Source organism: Schistocerca serialis, chromosome 8, assembly GCF_023864345.2.
Source record: "Schistocerca serialis cubense isolate TAMUIC-IGC-003099 chromosome 8, iqSchSeri2.2, whole genome shotgun sequence".
NCBI classification, from domain to species: Eukaryota; Metazoa; Arthropoda; class Insecta; order Orthoptera; family Acrididae; genus Schistocerca; species Schistocerca serialis.
In genome coordinates this window covers 625,790,942-625,810,704 of record NC_064645.1, presented here as the reverse complement: position 1 = coordinate 625,810,704, position 19,763 = coordinate 625,790,942, and the positions used below count along the sequence as shown (strand labels likewise).

Below are 19,763 nucleotides of genomic sequence, written 5' to 3'. Positions count from 1 at the left end.
TACTGCAGATCCACGTCGTCACAGGTGATCCACAGTAAGTGCAGGCTACAAATACACTTGCAGAGCGCAGACGTCTTTATCACAGTACGACGAACATCCAAAGATGTAAGTTTTCGATGGGCCGATCAGTTCCATAAGAACCTATTCGCTAATAGTTTCCAGAAGATCTATAATCTCTGCTAAACGTATACTGTGGACAATGGAGATTGCTTCGAAGACGAATAAGGTATTTCCCTTGATGAACACATTTACAGAAACTTCAGACGTATTACCCGGCAAGTCGACCGTATCGGGTAATGAGGCCGTATCAGGAACTAAGGGCGGCGCGCGACTACGCGCAACCACACTCCAGTTCAAGTTTTGCGCCTTGTTACGTCGCACTGAAAGCGTGGAAGGTGACACGGAAAAATTCTTCAAGGGCACGCGCAACGGCTTGCTGTTAACGTCATGAAACTTGTTGGCGGTGGGGGAGAAGGAATTTCTCGTGCCGGCGGAGAAGGCGACGGAACGTGCAGCCAAAATGTTAAAGCAGAGCAACAGGATGGTTTGCAAATTACGGAGAAAAGCACACGAACCCAGGCAGAGTGAAATTCAGGTTTCTACGCCAAGAATTAGAATCAAGGTGCTGACGACAGATGTTCCACACACGACATGAGTAAATGTTTTATCAATTACGAACTTTATAAAAAATACTAACTTTGCGAAAAGTACTCAGCTTCCGCCGCAAGTAGCTGAACTTCAAGGCTAGCAGGACATGTATTATAAAAATTGTGTTATCTGTGAGATTCAGTTTTAAAATTTGACAAGATAAGCGTTTTCCGCAAAAGCGGGGACAGTTGCAATAACGGCACGCCACGTTTGGTTTTTATGGAAGAAAGAAGCATCAGAACCGAATCGGCCAGTGATTTACTTAGATGGAACCTAGATTCACGCATATTACACAGTAAATACATATCGGCAAATTGATAGTGTGCGAGGAGTATTGTCGAATGAAAGTGCCGGTCAGTGTTTAATTGTTGTGCATGTAGGCGGTGTGACTGGTTTCATTTTTGGTTCACTTCTCATATATGACTCAAAAAGCAAAATGCTTGCAATGAGACAATTACGAGGTTTCTGCTTTCCTTTTAAACTGTCGATTCTTTGGCTGGACTGATCTGGCCTTGGAGCGAAGGAAAAAAGTATTGTGCAGGACACGAAGTCTCTATTTATTTGCCGGCCGGTGTGGCCGTGCGGTTCTAGTCACTTCAGTCTGGAACCGCGTGACCGCTACGGTCGCAGGTTCAAATCCTTCCTCGGGCATGGATGTGTGTGATGTTCTTAGGTTAGTTGGGTTTAAGTAGTTCTAAGTTCTAGGGGACTGATGACCACAGATGTCAAGTCCCATAGTGCTCAGAGCCATTGGACCATTTTCTATTTATTTGAAGAGAATCAATTTTATCTTCTTTGACGAAACAAGACGCACATATGCTGAAATATCTTCTGAATTAACAAAACTAATTGGTGATAAACGTAATAAACTTTGCAGCAGGCTAATTTGTAAATTATTCAACCCACTTTCTCTTATTGGCAAACGCTCTCGTCCACAGTCATTTGCTGGTGACAGAACATTCTATTTTTTGCAACGGGATGTAAGGGGTCGATGATCTGAAACCATCTGCAACGTTGTGGGCAAATAAAAAAGTTAATACGATGATCACGTGACACTGGACTACAGATAAATGCAATGAATTGAGTAAAATAATGCCTCAAATGGCTCTGAGCACTATGGGACTTAACTTCGGAGGTCATCAGTCCTCTAGAACTTAGAACTACTTAAACCTAACTAACCTAAGGACATCACACACATCCATGCCCGAGGCAGGATTCGAACCTGCGACTGTAGCGGTCGCGCGGTTCCAGACTGAAGTGCCTGGAGTAAAACAATAAATCAAGTCTTTTTGATAAATATTCAAAAATAAAACTCTCAAAACACCTGAAAGGATTCGAACTTCACGTCACGAGTATATTTTAACCCCTACTCCATGCCACTGCTTTGTGCAACAGCATCATGACTAATACTTTTTGTTGATTACTCGCAATGTCTTTATCCGATCGGCATATTTTTAGCCATTATAAGCGTCAAAAATATCTGACTACAACAATGTTCAACCTGTGATCAGCCCGCAGTCATTTTCCATTATGCGCTGGCCGGTGTGGCCTTGCGGTTCTAGGCGCTTCAGTCTGGAACCGCGTGACCGCTACGGTCGCAGGTTCGAATCCTGCCTGGGGCACGGATGTGTGTGATGTCCTTAGGTTAGCTAGGTTTAAGTAGTTCTAAGTTCTCGGGGACTGATGACCTCAGATGTTAAGTCCCATTGTGCTCAGAGCTATCTCCATTATGCGCGTGATCTGGTGAGTACTGCGTGGATAAAATTTCTAAACATCTCTTCTTGAACAGTCTCCTCCCTCTGTTTACAAAAAAAACGCACAGTGTTCACTAAATCGGTACATCAGATTTGCGTAATCCATTCAGTTGGACTTGTGACACTTTGAAACCGACATTTGATCCGGTTAGGGAAGCAGATTCCGGCCTAACACGACAGCGAACGACGCATTCGAATCTCGAAATTATACTTTCGTCTTCAGCAAACAGTGCGGCGTGTATACGTGGTGATAAACGGGCGGCGTGTTACACCACTCTACTTGTAGGAGTTCTGGAGTGTACGCCACTGTGCTGCCCCCCCCCCCCCCCCCTCCCTCAGCCACGGCCACCATGTTTCTAGAGCGCAGAAACAAGGGTGCTGCCACCTGGCGGGATTACCACTTCACTTTTTCGAGTAAAATATGTCAGTTTGTTATACAAATACTTTCGTCGCTCGCTAATACAATAATGTACTAAACGCACCCTATCATGGAAGTCGTATTTTATGAAGTATAAACTTATTTGTTCAGCTATTCTACTACAGCTACATGCATTCTCCGTGAACTATTGCACAGCGTATGGCGGTAGGCAGAGGAGAGTAGCGCAGTATCGGCCGGCTTAAGTTTATTGAGTTTAATGTGTAACTGTGTTGGTTAATCGGAACATTAACATGCTATTCTCTTACCTGAAGAACATGTCCTATGTTTTTTTCTTTATTTATAGTACTTAATTATATCGAAAGTAGAACAGCTACTATTACAAGGCCTGCAGTATCGGCCGTTGTCTTTGCTGTGATAATATCGGTTGTTAATGATACTCAGCATTCATACTTATTCAATACTTCCAGAACACAAAAATATGAGAAATTAGAGTTACTGTCTCTGCTCAGTTGACCAATGCTTGCTTCACTGTTTAAGAGAGATAGCAAATAAAATACAAAATATTCTCCCGATCCACACGTCCAAAATGTGCCCAACCTCTAAATTTGGTACACATCACGCAGACTTCTTCAAATGACGCCGAACACATACTGCAATTTTCAGTCTCTTCTCTTGACCCATTATTTCCAGGAAATTCCAGTTTCCTTCGTCGCTTTGTAATTGGCTTTCCATGGTCACGTTTTGCGTTTTTGTATTATTTTGGAATGCCCGACTTAAGCTCAGCTTTCTTCAATTTCCTTTAAGACAACATTTTTTCTGCTTTTAACTTATCTTCAGTGGCGATCTTTTTTTTTTCTAATAGCTGAAAACGTTTCAGCTATCTCCCCCGCGAACATCCTGTTACTCATAAACTTGCTCACAGCTAGTTTCATCTAATCCTCTTACTTTTTTCTCCTTTTCTGCCGTTTCAACCTGAAAAATAGTGAGAGGAAGAAGAAAATATAATTTAAAACTAGAAATTACTTGTGGCCGATATTGAAAGACAACCGGGTGGTTGGTACTGCACAACAGACAGGCAGTAGGACCTAGTCATATTGTACTTTCTTTTAAAGAAATTATCATGAAACGTTTGTTAAATGCCATTCCCCACATAAGACATAAAACCGAAATACAGCAACGAAATTAATCACTTATATCAAAAACTGGTACTACAGATGTCAAAACACCTCTGTGCGCTAAGAGCTACAGCAACACCATCAAGTACTCTGAGCAGACAAAGTACTGAAGAGAAGACTTTAGTGCACATTCTTGCTTCTGCTTACTAACACTTCTCCCACTTGGAGACTGAAAGAGAAATCACCGTAGTGGTCGGTACTGTAAGTCAGCTAGTATGCACAATTCTCTATACTTCTAGCCAATGTTAGACACAGCTATCATATTCAATTCCCGTAGGAACGACGGAAAAATGGCTACGTCAGAGTGCGCTCCTCAATCTCTCACGTAATTTCTTTGATGTCTGCTCTCGTATCTACGTGATAGGAAATTTAAACAATGGACCATTATTCCCTATTAGTTCGCTCTACATCTTTGTGTGAGATTGCTTTGACAGATGCACCACATTTGCCCTGGATACGTTATTCATTAGTTGAAGAGTTGTGTTCGTAAAAAGCGCTTTGTCAGAATCGTGTATGTGCTAATTGTGAGATAAGCGAAGTGTTACACTACATAATTTCAAATGAACGAAGCAAATATTTTCAACAGAGTCTGCGTTTAGAATTTATTATTGAATCATATCATAGGCATAATAGTTGAGTCGCGTTGAAGACACGCTTAGCAACATAATCGGTCACTGAGTAGATTTTCAGACAACTCAGAATCGCAATGGGCCAATCCAGCCGCATTGCGAATACATAATTTGGCTCTTTTGTGCAAGAGTCACACTAATTCGTGAACAGCACATCTCATATGTTTTCTACAAGTTGCCTCATTTGTGCAAGAGGCCGATTAGTTCGTGAATAGCAAATATCTGTTTTCTTAGTTTTACATCAATGAATGGTATTACGCTCAATAAATGGCAAAGCATCGTTAAAAAACTTCGTTAAGAAGTAACAGAATCTGTAACCCAAATAGCAAGGTACCCCTCAAGTAAGCTTTCTGTCGGTATAAGCGCTCGACACCACACAATAGTATAAACTTTCGGCTGCCTAGAACCCTCTCCAGTGGCCAAGCACAGCGCTTCTGAAACCATAGGCCACGAGGTTGTGCTAACTCGCCCTTGCGCAGCTCGCGCTGTTTCACACGTCCGCCTTCGTTCGCCCACGGCTCTCCTTAATAAACCCCCTCATGACAAGAACTGCCCGCTCTAACAACATCCTCAGTGCAGAACAAGAGAAAGCTCTCGGCTAGGGAGCTACAAGCGGCTGCATTCTGGTCATAACACTGCGGAAACGGGCCAAGAGCAGCAACTATAGGGAAACAGTAATTTCCGTGAAAATATTACCGTCCCATCGCCTTTCCCGTCCGAAAATTCTATCCGGAAATAGGATTGTGTTTTAAGGGAGCACCACATGCATTGTAGTCTTCATCTCCTAGCAACCAAAATTTTGCACTAGCGGGAGAAAATTCATGACCCATCTACTGTGACCATCTTATATATTATCGGCTTTCCCCATCGGCCTAGCGGCTGTATCGACAAAGGAAGATGCAAAACGATGCCCTTTTTTCTACTCGTAGAATCAAGAGAGTCACTAGTTATCTACATAGCAGAAATGTATTATCTTAAGATACACTGTGCGATACACTAGTAACAAAAAAACTTGGGTAGCAGCACCATGAGATTCTCGCGAAGAAGCACAGACATGTAACTTTTTTCTTTCTTTCTTTTTTTAAGAAAAACTTTTTTTTCTTGAAACGGCTACGTTTTCACAGACGAGGCGTGTAACTGTTCTCCGAGTTGTTCTTAACGTTCGCAGAGCTGAATTGTGGACTGGGGAAGTTGGAGCATAATTCGCAGTCCTTGTTACGCTTTTTATGAACAGATGAAATGGAATATGCATTTAAATAGATGTCTGTGTAAACACAATTTTCGATTGTTACGTGTCATTGCCGATTACTAAAATCTCGCCGTTAAGGAAGAAAAACGAGAGTATTATTGTCAAAATAATTCCACGTCTGTCTGCACAAATGAACTCCAGTTCCGATCTTCACATTATCTACAGCCTTTGTATCACCAGATAATTGTTCAATAATGATTCATAATGGTTTAGAAAAGGGATTATTTGAGTTCTTCTTTGTCGGCTTCTTGAAGAAACGAAGATCGGACATTCTATTTATTCTGTTTTTTTGTAAGCAACAAAAGGTACTCACCGAGGTTTTCGCCGCCCCACACGTCCATCATCATGTCGTACTTGCCCAGCTTCTCAAAGTAGGCTTTGTCGATGACGAACAGACCTCCGGCAATCATTGGAGTCCTGCAGAACAAAGACAGCGTCAATCAGCCGCTACAAACACACACACACACACACACACACACACACATACACACACACACACACACGAGCGCGCACACGCACAGCAAGTACTAATAACACGGAATTGAGGAAGTGACTAGTGGCAGCAGATTAACAACCGGCTGCAGATCCTGGCGTCTCAGTCTCCGTGTTTCCACAGTATGATACTACCGTCCATGCACCACCAAGTAACACGAGCAAAAACAACAGACTGCAGAGACGAAGCAGTTTTTCAGATAGGTCAGAAATACTCCCCGCTCTCTGCCGTCTCCAAGCGTTTTGGAACAAGTAACAAACATCTGGTGGTCTATATTTCTTAATAACCACGCTGCGCATAGTGTTGTTAACACTTCAGACTTCATCCAGAGACCGGTGAATCATTAATATCAATTGCTTCGAGAAGTAATGCAATACATTTTTTTTTTCTCGGCCACACTTTCGGTTGAAAAAATGCAGAATTTGTTGTGGGACATGATGGAATATTCCCGCTTCGGCCTCTGCAGTATCACGAAGTTCCGAGATGTGACGGTACTATAAGTACGCTTCAAAATGACGTCTGTAACGGGGGTGCGGTCCAATCAGAGGACTGTCATTGATTTTCTTTTGAGGGTAAACCAGAGCATCGCAGATATTCATAGGCACTTGCAAAATGTCTATGGAGACCTGGTAGTCAACAAAAGCACAGCGAGTGGTAGGGCGAGGCATTTTTCATAATCCCAACAAGGTCGTGCGAACTTGTCCGATCTCCCGCATGCCGGCCGGCCGCGCACAGCTGTGACTTCAACCAAGATGGAACTTGCGGACACTCTCAATCGAGATGATCGACAGACCACAATCAAACAACTCGCTCCTTCAACTAAACAACTTTGTTTGTAGTGCTGACACACTCGTCCACCAGTTGCTGTACTCAAAGGTGTATGTGCGCGCGCTGTGTTCCTCGCCATCCAACAGAAGACCATAAAGAGCAACAAAGGACCATCTGCGCGGACTGCTTGCGCGTTACGAGGTTGATCGTGAGAAGTTTTTGTCAAGCATCGTCACAGCCGCTGAAACATAGGTTCATCACTTCGAAGTGGTAACAAAACGGCGATCCATCCAGTGGCAATACACCACCTCTCGTCCGGAGAGTATGTTCAAAGCCTGGCCCTCAGCCGGAGAAGTCTTGGCGACGGTCTCCTGGAATTCTGAAGGGGTTAGTCTGTTTGATTTCCTCTCGCATGGTGCAGCGATCAACTCTGAAATGTATTTTGCTACGCTCAGGAAACTGAAGAAACGAATTTAGGGTGAGCGTCGTTACAAAAATGCAAACGAACTTGTTTCTCCGTATCAGCGCAAGGTCTCACTGTAGCTCACAAGAGTTCATTGGACTATTCTTCATCATCCACCCTACAGCCTGCATTTCGCCCCTTCCGACTTCCATCTGTTTGGCGCAATGAAGAATGCACTCTGCCGGAAGCAGTTTGTGGATGATGAGGACATTATTGGTCCAGCAAGACGGTGGCTCCGACGTCGACCAGTAGAGTGGTACCAAGTGGGTGTACAAGCCCTCCTAGTAACAAGGCGTATGACCGTTACGTTGAAAGGAGATTATGTTGAAAAATAAGGTTTATAGGCAAAAGAGTGGGGAATAATATGCTGTTTTTGTGTTCAGAATAAAACTAACCTGCTTTGAGGAAAAAAAGTGTTGCATTAGTTACTGACCGCCCTTCGTATTATGATTTACCACATGGCCCACCAATCCAAGCTTTCTACTTCTGAGGATCTTTCCTCCCCGAGCCGTGTATCCACTTGTTCCACTTATTTTCCAAATAATATTTGACATCCTCCTGCAGCACAATTTTTAAACGCATCTTTGTGCTTTCTCAAGGCCTCGATTTCACTTTAATACAAGATTATACTCCAGAGCACAGTTACAAACATATATATTCCAAAATTCAGTGTCTTTATATCAAAAGGAGCCCTTCGTCATCTGCACCGCTCTCCTGTTTGACTTGTAATAAAATCTTACCTAAAAAATAACAGAACTAAACTACTTCTTGTTTTCTTCAAATCTGATATTTAATCTATGCTTCTTTTAGCTATAACCAAAACAATATACTTAGTAACCTGTCGAATGAATTCAACAGTTGACAGAGGATATGTTCCCTTCTCCGACAATAAGGAATCACGACGTACTGTTAAGAGGAATCAACAGCACCTTGCTCTAAATACAGTGAAAGCAAGGGCGTGAGAAATGAAAAGCAGCTAAACAGAGAATAGTGGCTTGTGAAACATCAACACCGTAAAAGACACGATAGGCTAAGTGAAAGGAAACTGCTACCTAAGATGCAAGTTTACGCAGTATGGCCAAAGCAAGGGGGACACCGTAAGAAGACGGGTCTAGTGAGACGCAAATAGAAATCAGATCTGTTGACACGAAATAGAGGAAAATGTTTATGAAACTGGGAGCTTGCAGTTAGTATTTTCTGCAAATGAAACGAGGACAGCAGGACAAAGTGAGAAAATAACTGAATTTTAAATGTGGTGCTACGGAAGGGCGTTAGGCAGAAAAAAGTGCAAATTAAAAGATAAGGAAAATCACTTATTAGGATACGTGATACGGTAAAGGCTGACCAGAAGAAGGCTGAGATTCGTGGACATTTTATACAGCATCCGAGAATAGAACTGGCACTGGAAGGAAGTGAAGCACTATACAGGACGATAAATATGGAAATATGCAAAAAGAGATTGGGATCATGTTATGCATGACAAAAATTTGTGTCTCTAGCATGCTGGTGTTGAAACAGGACAGCTACATTTATGAACTGTTAGAGGACCCATCTTAAGTTGCGTACGAAGTTTTATATATTTTCTGATGATTAATTTCATACGGGTTGGCCATTATCGAATCATCCATGAGCACAAGTCTTGCATTACAGCTGGACGTACATGTAAATAATTGGCCATGAAACATATAAACGAGGCCAGTAACTTACAAGTACGTCTGATTTTAACACAAGACAGATGTACATGGATGATTCGATAATGGACAAGCCGTCCGAAAGTAGTCATCAACAAATAAAATTTTCTACGCAGTTTGAGGCGGTTCCCTTAACACCTGTTATAATCACAAAAAAAAAAACTGTGGACGAATCAGTTAGCATACGAGATTAAAAGGTTAAGAGCGACTACCAAACACTCGTAAGGCTTGGTGAAGGAAATATTTTTTCGTACTTATTACGACGTCAGTTTGAGTTATAACTCATATTTTCAACATTTCGGTGTCGTACAGAAGGCAAGAGACTTTCATCATCTCGATGGGTCTGCACTAGAGGTGTGCTGCCATCGTCAAAAAAATCTCGATATTCAACAAGGCTATTACGTTACCCGTTTGAAAGTCGGATCCTGATTGTCACAGCGAAGGAATCCGCCGAAAGACTCATCTCTCACTCAGACATGCGAGGAAATAAATAGTAAACGTGTCTGGTGACTTACAACCAAAAGAAAGAAACTGCAATTTCAGAATGGTGACACATTAAAATGGCTGGTATTAGCAATGAGTCGTGCACCACGGCAGGCAGGCAGGGAGAGGCGGAGGCTTACCGTATGGGGGCTGTGGGGTCCTTCTTGCGCGCAGCTCGCTCCTCGGCGCTGAGGTACTCCCACTTGAAGACCAGGTTCCAGTCGAAGCCGCCGCGTAGATCGGCGGACGCGCCGATGTACTCGAAAGTGTCCATACTGATCACGTCGATCACTGGGCACACCACTCGAGTCTTGTCCTGAAACACGAGGCCAGACTCCTTGCAGTCACAGTCTAGTGAGTTTTCAGTGAGCGCTCCACTCTACACTGATGAGCCGAAACATTACGACCACCTGATTACTGGCGCGCCAGTCCACCTCCGGAACACACCAAAGCAACGATTTTGCGCCACATGGATTTGATAGGCCCTTGGCAGTTCTCCGGAGATATTTGGCACCATACGTCCATGCTCATGACACACAAATCCCCTAATTACTGGCAAATCTTTTGTAGGCACGGAGCTGGCGAATTTGGCGACGAAGACTGCAACGCGGGTTCACTGCCATTTTCCTAAAACCACTGTAGCAGATTCTGTCTTTCTACCATTGACAGTTCTGCCACTGTGCGGCACCATCTTCGTCGAGCAGGACATCAAGTATGAATGGACGCAAATGGTCCGCAGTCACGTACATGCACTCCATAGCTGTCACTGTACCTTCGATTCCTACCACAAGTCTTCTGGGAGCCCAGGTGAACTTCCCGCACACCGCTAGAGTGCACCATCTACGTGCGTCCTTGACGAGGTCAGCGTTTCGACAGCCGTTCGCCTGCATAACGGCGTATCCGGGCACGACCACCGACCTGCTATAGATGAAATCTGGTTCATTCGACCAAGGGAAATGTTTCCATAGACCCCGAGTCCAAAATAGTCGCAGTTGCCGTGGTCGTAGTGTCATCATAGGAACACGTAGAGGTCGTTTCGTGCGGAGTCCCATCTTCAACAATGTGGGCCGAACGCTGTTCTCCGAAATATTTTTGCCTGCCCCATCACTGAACACTGTCGTTATATATGCCCCAGCTCGTAGCATATCCTGCTTTGCAGATCGAGAAAGCCTTCGTGAGCCGTGGTAAATATGCTGTTTTGAAGAGCGCGCCGCAGCGCGTAGTGTGAAGCAGTTGCCCTCCGTTTCTGGCGGTGGCGCCGCTGTGGCAATCGCAGCTTTGGTGTCTCCCTCTGGTGGGAAAGGGGAAAGGTAGCCTGTTCACGTGCATTTAAGGGGCGATATGACCTCCCTAGGCGGCGAGTTTGGTCAGTTGGTCAGCCGGGTCAGTGTGGGGCAGTCAGTGTCTGTCTGTCGTCCGGAGTGCTAGTATGTGTTACGCCGCCAGTCTGCTCGAGTTTGTTCAGGCAACGGTCATTGGCGGTTGGATCGATCGGTTGGTCGGTCGCGCACTGAGGCACAAGATGACTTGCCCGTCTTGAGAGTCGGCGCACGGGAGGTCCCCACGTCAGTCCAGTGGGCCGCGCCGTATAGCGAGGGGTAGTGGCTTCGCGGCCGACACGAGATCAACAGGAGTCAACCCACGACATCGGTCTGGCCGGCGCGAGGTGGGACGCCGTGAGACGGGAGATCGGCGCGCCTTCCTGCGTCCGTTGAAGCGGTTGCCAGCGGACGGTTCGGGAGAGCGTTTTGGGGGTGCTGGGTCAAGTCTTCGCCAGACATCGCAGTTTGTTAGACGTTAAGTGATTCGTGATATGCTGTTTCATTTACTTGTTAAATTCTACTTGTTTTCTTGGTCAGTCTCTCGTCCCCAGCTTGCTCGTCTGTCTCCCGTCCGCATTTGTTAGGCAGTTAGTGTCTGTCTGTCTGTCTGTCTGTCGATCTGCCACACGTTAATAGATGCCTCTGTCATGTTTGTCGGATTCGGTCGTAACGAATTTATTACTTAAGGTGTAAAGGCCGAATTCCTGAAATATGTTTTTATCTTGCCTATCATCTTGAGAGGCGATATATGTGTAATGTAGAGCATGTTTGTACATTTTATATAAGACTGCATTTCATGGGTTTTTATTTAAATGGTCATTTTAGTATATAAAGTTGCCACCCTTCCACCCTAAGAGTTTTCTTTTAAAAACAAGTTCCACTTTCGGTGGTGCACAGTTTATGTGTTTGTGTGAGTTGTTAAAATTTTTAGTTTAAAGTAATCTGGTGTGTTGCAGATTTGCACCAGTGTAGTCTTTCAGAGGTTGTTGTGAGCGGTCGTGACTACGGCCGTGTTAAAATGGAGCGGCAAGGTCCTCAGCCCGAAAGCTCATACTGTCAAAATACTTGTTATTTCTGCCTCTGAATAAATTGTAACTTGATATTTAGAAGGTGCTTTCTGATTATAATTTTTAAATCTGTTTAAAAAAAAGGAAAGGATTTTTAGGAATAAAATTTCCATTTGTTGAAAGAAATTTGTTTTCATCAGTTACCCACTGGCAACTACTTCCACGCTCACATAGTGTGATTAAATGTGTTAATGTTCTTGATGAATCGTTAGTAAATAAAGTAAATTCTTTAAGAAAAGATTTTGAAAGTAAAACCACGGTTCACTTCGTCTTCCACTTTCTGTGATGAGGTGTCGACACACACCACCTTGTTGCCTGATCGAAGTTTCACTGTTTTTCAGCCACTTTTCACAGTTGCTCACGACAAACAGCAAGCGAACAATAGACCAGCTTCGCCACTTACGAGACGCTCATTACCAAGCAGCGGACCATAAGAAAGCGCCCTTTCTCAGAGTCCCTTACAGAAGTTTGATAAAAATAAAGAAACATCGCGAGAAATGCATGCTTGAACATAACATATAGTTGCTAGCCAAGAACTGCAGGCTGCACGGTTGTACTCATATGTAACCACGAATGACACCTGTGCAATGTCCTCCTTACACTGCACAATGGTTCAAATGGCTCTGAGCACTATGGGACTTAACTTCTGAGGTCATCAGTCCCCTAGAACTTAGAACTACTTAAACCTAACTAACCTAAGGACATCACACACATCCATGCCCGAGGCAGGATTCGAACCTGCGACCGTAGCGGTCGCGCGGTTCCAGATTGTAGCGCCTAGAACCGCTCGGCCACTCCGGCCGGCCATTACACTGCAAGTTGCTGTCGTTGCCAGAACATTGTTCCGTGTGGTTGTGAGTTAATTATGTCGGAACTAAGTGAATTCGAACATCGGGTGCTCGTATAGCAGGAACTTCCATAACAAACGTAGCCGAAGTGGTTGGTGGTTCAAGAGAAACATTTTGGAGATTTATACTGCATAAAGGAAAAGTGGGAAAAGGAAAAGCTGAAAAACATTATCCGCGATGCCACAACGTGGACGGAATTGTGCTAAGTGATCGTGACAGACGGCGTTTGAAGAGGATTTTCACGGAAAATAAGAGGATGATAGCTGCAAAAGTCGCTGCAAAACTGAATGACACACTCGCGAACCATTACAGCACCAAAACAATAAGAAGGCAGATTTATTAATCAGGAATTACAGGTAGAGCTGGAGTACCGAAACCACACATCAGCGATGCAAATGCCCTTAATAAATAAACGTGGTGCCAAAACCATAAAACCTCGATTATGGAGCAATGGAAGAAGGTCACTTGGTGGGATGAGTCTTGTTTTACATGGTTTACAACTTCTGTCAGGTCTATGTCCCAAGAGCGAAACATGGTGAAGGTTCGATGATGATTTTGGCAGCCAGTGTCGTGGTATTCCACGGGCTCCCTGGGTATTCTGCAAGACAACGTTACTGCCAAGAATTATGTGACCATTTTGCCTCATTAGGTCCATCCCATCCAAGACGACATGGCCCGTATTCACGTAACTCGCATCGTCCAGAACTTGTTTTGTGAGCACGAGGATTAATTGTCCCATCTCCCCTGGCTGCCATGGTCACTAGATCTCAATATTACTGAGCCTTTGTGGTCTACTTTGGAGTGAAGCGTGGGTGATCCCTATCCACCTCTGTCATCTTCACCTGAACTTGCCACTATTTTGCAGGAAGAACAGTATAATATTTATACCATACAGGATTTGTATTTATTTATTCCGTGACGACTGGAAGCATTTTTAATCTCAAGCAGTTTCCTACATTGTTTTAGGCATTGTAATGCGTAGTGTTTTTGGTGTTGCCATATTTTTGTCCACCACAGTGAGTCTGTGGATTTCCTCATCTGCGACCGTATAATCCCTATAACGATTCGCCATTCGTCTCTGCTCCGATTACAGACTCTGCTTATCACATCACGTGCGTGCAACATGGCCAGGTGGCACGCGTTCTCTCGGTGGATATTGGTCATAAAGCTTTAGCTCATCGGTGTACATTAAAAGAGTTACGTAATGCTACTTTGGACCAAGTTATACTCAGTTACTCTTTGTCGCAGGACTTTGCCAAACTCTACTGGTACCGGAAGAAATGATACGGCTTAATGGAATGAAGAGATACCGGTGCGTGCGTTGTATCATGTGACAATCGTATGCCTTAATTGTAAAAGTACTGCCGTCGAAGCCTTGTGTCCTGGTTCCTCTTCTGTGCTGTGCTATAATTCTAATTGGTTAGAAACTGTTCATTCCTTATAGTATTAGTAAAATGTTTCATTTTGAATTTTCTATCAAAATGTCCTCTCGAGTAGTACAGCACCATTGAAAAAGTTTTGTTAGCGAAACAGGAAAGGAAATGGATAGGTCAAAATTAGATATATTGGGAATTAGTGAAGTTCGGTGGCAGGAGGAACAAGACTTTTGGTCAGGTGAATACAGGGCTATAAATACAAAATCAAATAGGGGTAGTGCAGGAGTAGGTTTAGTAATGAATAAAAAAAATAGGAGCGCAGGGACTGGAAACTTCGAGATAATACATTTTAATCAGTTCTGTACAACAGAATCGTACCAACAATTAGTATGCTCCAAATTTTAAGGTTTACTTATTGATGAAAACTTGAAGAAGCATATTACAGAGCTTCTCACACAGATAAGTTCAGCTAATTTTGCTCTTCGTTAACTGCTAGTTTTCGAAAAATGAATCAACCTCCTGACAAATTTTGCACATTTCTAACCAATAATGTTTGGTGAAATAATTTTCTGTGCTAATTCATCATTTAGAAGGAAAGTACTGATTGCGCGGGGGCGAGCAGTAAAAATAATCTGTCGAGTTCACCCGTGGTCGTCATACAGGCACCTCTTGAATGAGACAGGCATTATAATTGAACCATCAAAACACATATACTCGCTAGTGAAATTCGTCAGAAATGAACCATCACAGTCTGGGAAGAATAGTGATGTCCATACTCACAACACTAGAGGGAAAAATGGCCTTTATTTCCTATTATTAAAGGTGTCAGTGGCTCCGAAAGGAGTTCAATATGCAGCAAGAAAAATATTTTCATCAATGGCTAACAACATAATATGTCTGACAGGTAGTGAAGTATTAAATCCACCCTAAAATCATTTCTCCTGGACAACTTCTTCTATTCCATGAACGAATTTCTATTCCAAAACGGATATCCTGTAAAAAAAACTGATTTTAAGTGCAGTTACATGAGTAGGACTAAAAACACAATGTGTTCATTGATGTTAACAATAATCATAGACACATCCTGTGAAATGACGCGTTCCACATCATCTCGACAGAAAAATCGTTCGAATGACCTATGGAACATGCAACTAACTACCCACCTAACTAACTGGAAACGATATTCTGGATGAACAGCCCCATATAAATGTTTGGCTGCCATGAGAAGTGGTGTGTGAGTAAGAAGCGGATTTCAGCGCTATGTTTTGAGGAAAAGCGTCGTAGGGCAAGAACTGCGAGAGGTCGTGCTGTCTTTGTTTTGGGGATTGAACGCATTAGGCCGAGATAAGTTAATAGCTGCACTGAAGCGAGTGTAGACAAAGGTATACAATCTGAAAATCAGCGTTGCGAGTATGTGGGGGAGATATTTGAATGGAAGTACGAATCGGGCGACAACTGAGATGAACGAATCGATAGAGAGAGGATTCACTCCACCTAAATAATCTCCACCTCTAGCTACTATTACCTTCAGTATTGTTGAAAACTCAAAGAGAACCTTTTGCAAAAAAAATGGTTCAAATGGCTCTGAGCACTATGGGACTCAACTGCTGAGGTCATTAGTCCCCTAGAACTTAGAACTAGTTAAACCTAACTAACCTAAGGACATCACAAACATCCATGCCCGAGGCAGGATTCGAACCTGCGACCGTAGCGATCTTGCGGTTCCAGACTGCAGCGCCTTTAACCGCACGGCCACTTCGGCCAGCAGAACCTTTTGCAGCATATTCGTTTACGTATAATTTTATTGTTTTTACCTATATAGTTAAAACAGCTTTATGAATTGTATAGTTACGCTTTCTTTCCTCTTCTGATGGTCTGAGGATTATCACCTACTAATGGTCTGAAGATTATCACTCGCAGGTCGCAAACGGTTACAGCATTGTCAAACACTTAAGCGAATACGTCGTAAAGGTATAAAAATAAAAGAACATAATTATAATGTATTAAGAGATACAATGGAGACCAAAGAAATGGCTGTTTTAAGTTACAGAGAACAATGTAGGCGTTGTCGCTGAGGGATGATGGGATAGGCAAGGAAAGCTGTTCAGCTAAAATTGGAGCGAGACACTGCCTTTCGCTTCTGTCTGGAACCGCGCGACAGCTACGGTCGCAGGTTCGAATCCTGCCTCGGGCATGGATGTGTGTGATGTCCTTAGCTTAGTTAGGTTTAAGTAGTTCGAAGTTCTAGGGGACTGATGACCTCAGAAGTCACATAGTGCTGTAAAAAAAACTGCCTTTCAATTACAGGTATATGTGAGGTGGAGTGGAATGCATTACAGACCGGTAGGTTGATTGGTTGTTTCGGGGGAGGGGACCAAACAAGAAAGCCATCGGTCGCAGACCGGTAGTGATTCCTGCTTGAGCGACGTAGCGTGAGTCTCAGATACCTGCCGCAAAGGCAGTGGCTGCCAGAAACGCAGAGCGCTTCATACCTGTGGCGCATCTCTCACACAAGCGTAGTAGACTAACTATGTAAGGATTTGCAGTAGCTACAGCCATCATATTCTAGGTGGTCGCAGGAGCATTTTTATATGCGTGACTGCTGCCGATCACCGCAACAGATCTCCTGTAATTGTCCCTTACGAGAATAGTTACCGCACTTTTTGTGCACGTGTTCGTTACAATTCACAATGGTCTCCGTCCAAATGCTTGCTTTCTGTGTATTGGAAACTATTTGTCATTCAGGGCATTACGTTGGACGTTAGAGAGAGGGAGGGTGCGTGATAAGAGGCGTGTTGTGATTGGACTATCTGCAGCCTCCCCGCCCCCTTTCCCCTCAGGCCGCGTACTACCCAGCAGCACATTGCTGAAAACGTGCAGCCTGCGTCAGCATTTGCATGCGGCGCGTGACCTGGGATTTTGCGACATCGTTATCGTCGCGTGTTCGCTACGGGTGCGCAGCGATGACAGAGGGGCCCCAGGGCTTCCGATAAAAAAAAATGCGTGTGCTGTGTTACACGTAAAACGCGGCATTTCCACCTGCCTGACGCACAGGCGTATTAGTCGACGTGAGTCTCATTTTTAAATCGGGACAGAAAAGCATGAATTTGCATTCTTGTAGATGGTTCTTTATTTGTATCTACGAATATTCGGGATACGGATGTGGACAGCAAAGGGCGACAAACCATAACGACATACATTGGGTGGTGTATAATCTAGTATCTCTCCGACCAATAGTCAGGTCGTCTTCCCTCTAACCACCTACGGGAGAGTTTGTGTGAGAAATCTCACTCTTGCAAACCCCTCCCGGGCACCGAGTGTTCTCACGGCGTCCTTGATTGTCTTGTTGGGCAGCAGCGTTTTGCGGCGCCGGCGGGCACTGGCTGACTCGTCATGGGAGATCGGGATTCTGGACTGATAAAGGTAAGCCCGTGAGAGCGTAAGTGAGGAGAGTAAGAACCCTACCGTGCACGTGTAGGCTCCTCGGACACAGGTGTACATACAGTAATGATGATTAGACGCCTGAATAAACGTCTTGGTCTAACGGACCCCAGGATGTTATGGGGGCTTGGCACAGTTGCTCCACTGTTTGCCTTTACTTGCTCGATTGAGCGAGTGTTTTTTTTGTGAGGGGGAAGGGGGGGAGAGGTATAGTGTCATCAGTCGTTTGGATGATCTGACGCAGCCTTCCACGAATTCCTCCCTTGTGCCAAACTCCATCCCAGAGTAGCACTTACACCCTACGTCCCCAGTTATTTGTTGGACGTGTTCCAGTCTCAATCTTCCTCTACAGCTCACACTAGCTTAGTATCATGCAACTCATTTCCTGATGTCTTAAAACACGGTCTATCATGTTTTCCCTTCTTCTTTTCAATGTTCACCACAAATTTCTATCCTCAGAGATTCAGAGGAGAAGTTCATCATTCTTTATCTTACCAGTCCACCTAATTTCCAACATATTTCTGTAGCACCGCATCTAAAATACTTCCGATACTTTTTTGTTCCGGTGTTCTTGCAATCCACGTTTCACTCCAATACAATTATGTATTCCAAACGTACATCCTCAGAAATTTCTTCCTCAGATCCAGGGCTGTGTTTGTGACTAGTGGACTTTTTCTGGCCAGGAATACCTTCTTTGTTTGCGCTAGGCTGCTTTTTGTGTTCTCCTTACTTCAACCGTCATGTTTTATTTTGGTTCGGAGGTATAAGAATTCCACCATCTCGTCTATTTTGTGGTCCCCAATTTTCATGCTAAGTTTCGCATATCTGCTGCGCCCATTACGTTCGTCTTCCTTCGGTTTACATTCTGTGCTCGGTAGACTATTCATTAAATTCAACAGGTTCTGTACTTCTTCCACGATTTACTGAAGATAGCAATGACATCAGCAGATATTGTCGTTGCCACTCAGAATTATGATCCCAACCTTTCACCTGATTAGTCTTTTACCAATTTTAGTCCTGTTCTCCAGGATGCTTAGAATTTGGGGAATCTAGCATTACTGTATTGTCAAGCGATCACAGACGATTAGGGTGCGACGATTAGTGGGTATTGCCAACCTCGTGGCAGCTCGGCTGGCGCCTGAACGACTGTACGGATGTGACTTTCGCTTGAGCTCTTGCAGCACCGCCTCCACGTAGGAACCCCCCAGCCACTGGGCGTCAGCATGCTGGGTGCTGGCTAAACATGCTCTCATCCGGAGGATCCGTCACTCGCAACAGAGTAGTTTTCCTGAGCCTTGACCTTGAGCCGATGCTTAGAATTAGGTAGTGGAGCCTCTTCCCTCTCTCAACCCAGCTCCCAGATGTACCTGTAGTCATAAAGTATAAGACTGTCGTTTTATTCAAATACACAATTGTGTGGGAAGCTAACAAAAAAATGTTCAAATGTATGTGAAATCGTATGGGACTGAACTGCTAAGGTCATCAGTCCCTAAGCTTACACACTACTTACACTAAATTATCCTAAGGACAAACACACACACCCATGCCCGAGGGAGGACTCGAACCTCCGCCGGAACCAGCCGCACAGTCCATGACTGCCCGATTCACACACTGGCTCGTTACTGACTGCAGCAAACTTCCGTTTACGTGTGCTTCCGCGCAATGGGGCGACGTCGCATGTTTTGAACACCCGAGCGCAATTGGCTGTTGTCGATTGCCATCGTCCGCTTTGCTATCACCCCGTGGTGTAAGACTGGTAGACATCTCCTTCAGCACCGTGATCCAAACGTCATTCAATTACCGCCGTCCTTCTTCCTATTGAAATTCCTGGGGTGTTCGAAGAATCTCTATGGCCTCTGTGTATAGCCTTTCATGGTATCCGCTTGTGGCTGGCAGTACTTGAGCTCTATGAAAATGGGTGTGGTGGTCCCTGGCTGCAATGCACATTTCCTTTCGCAATTGGCCTTGCGCTCTTCT

The 19,763-nt window shown here is 44.2% G+C and overlaps 1 protein-coding gene across 1 annotated transcript in view; it reads right to left on the bottom strand.

The window, feature by feature from the left end:
- LOC126417168 (polypeptide N-acetylgalactosaminyltransferase 2) overlaps positions 1-19,763 on the bottom strand; it is a 194,231-nt gene that overhangs the window by 20,299 nt on the left and 154,169 nt on the right. Inside the window, exons 7-8 of the mRNA XM_050085066.1 lie at positions 9,873-10,048; positions 6,148-6,251 (exon numbers count right to left, since the gene is read on the bottom strand). Of these exons, the coding sequence (XP_049941023.1) occupies positions 6,148-6,251; positions 9,873-10,048 (280 nt within the window). The remainder of the gene's footprint in view (positions 1-6,147; positions 6,252-9,872; positions 10,049-19,763) is intronic.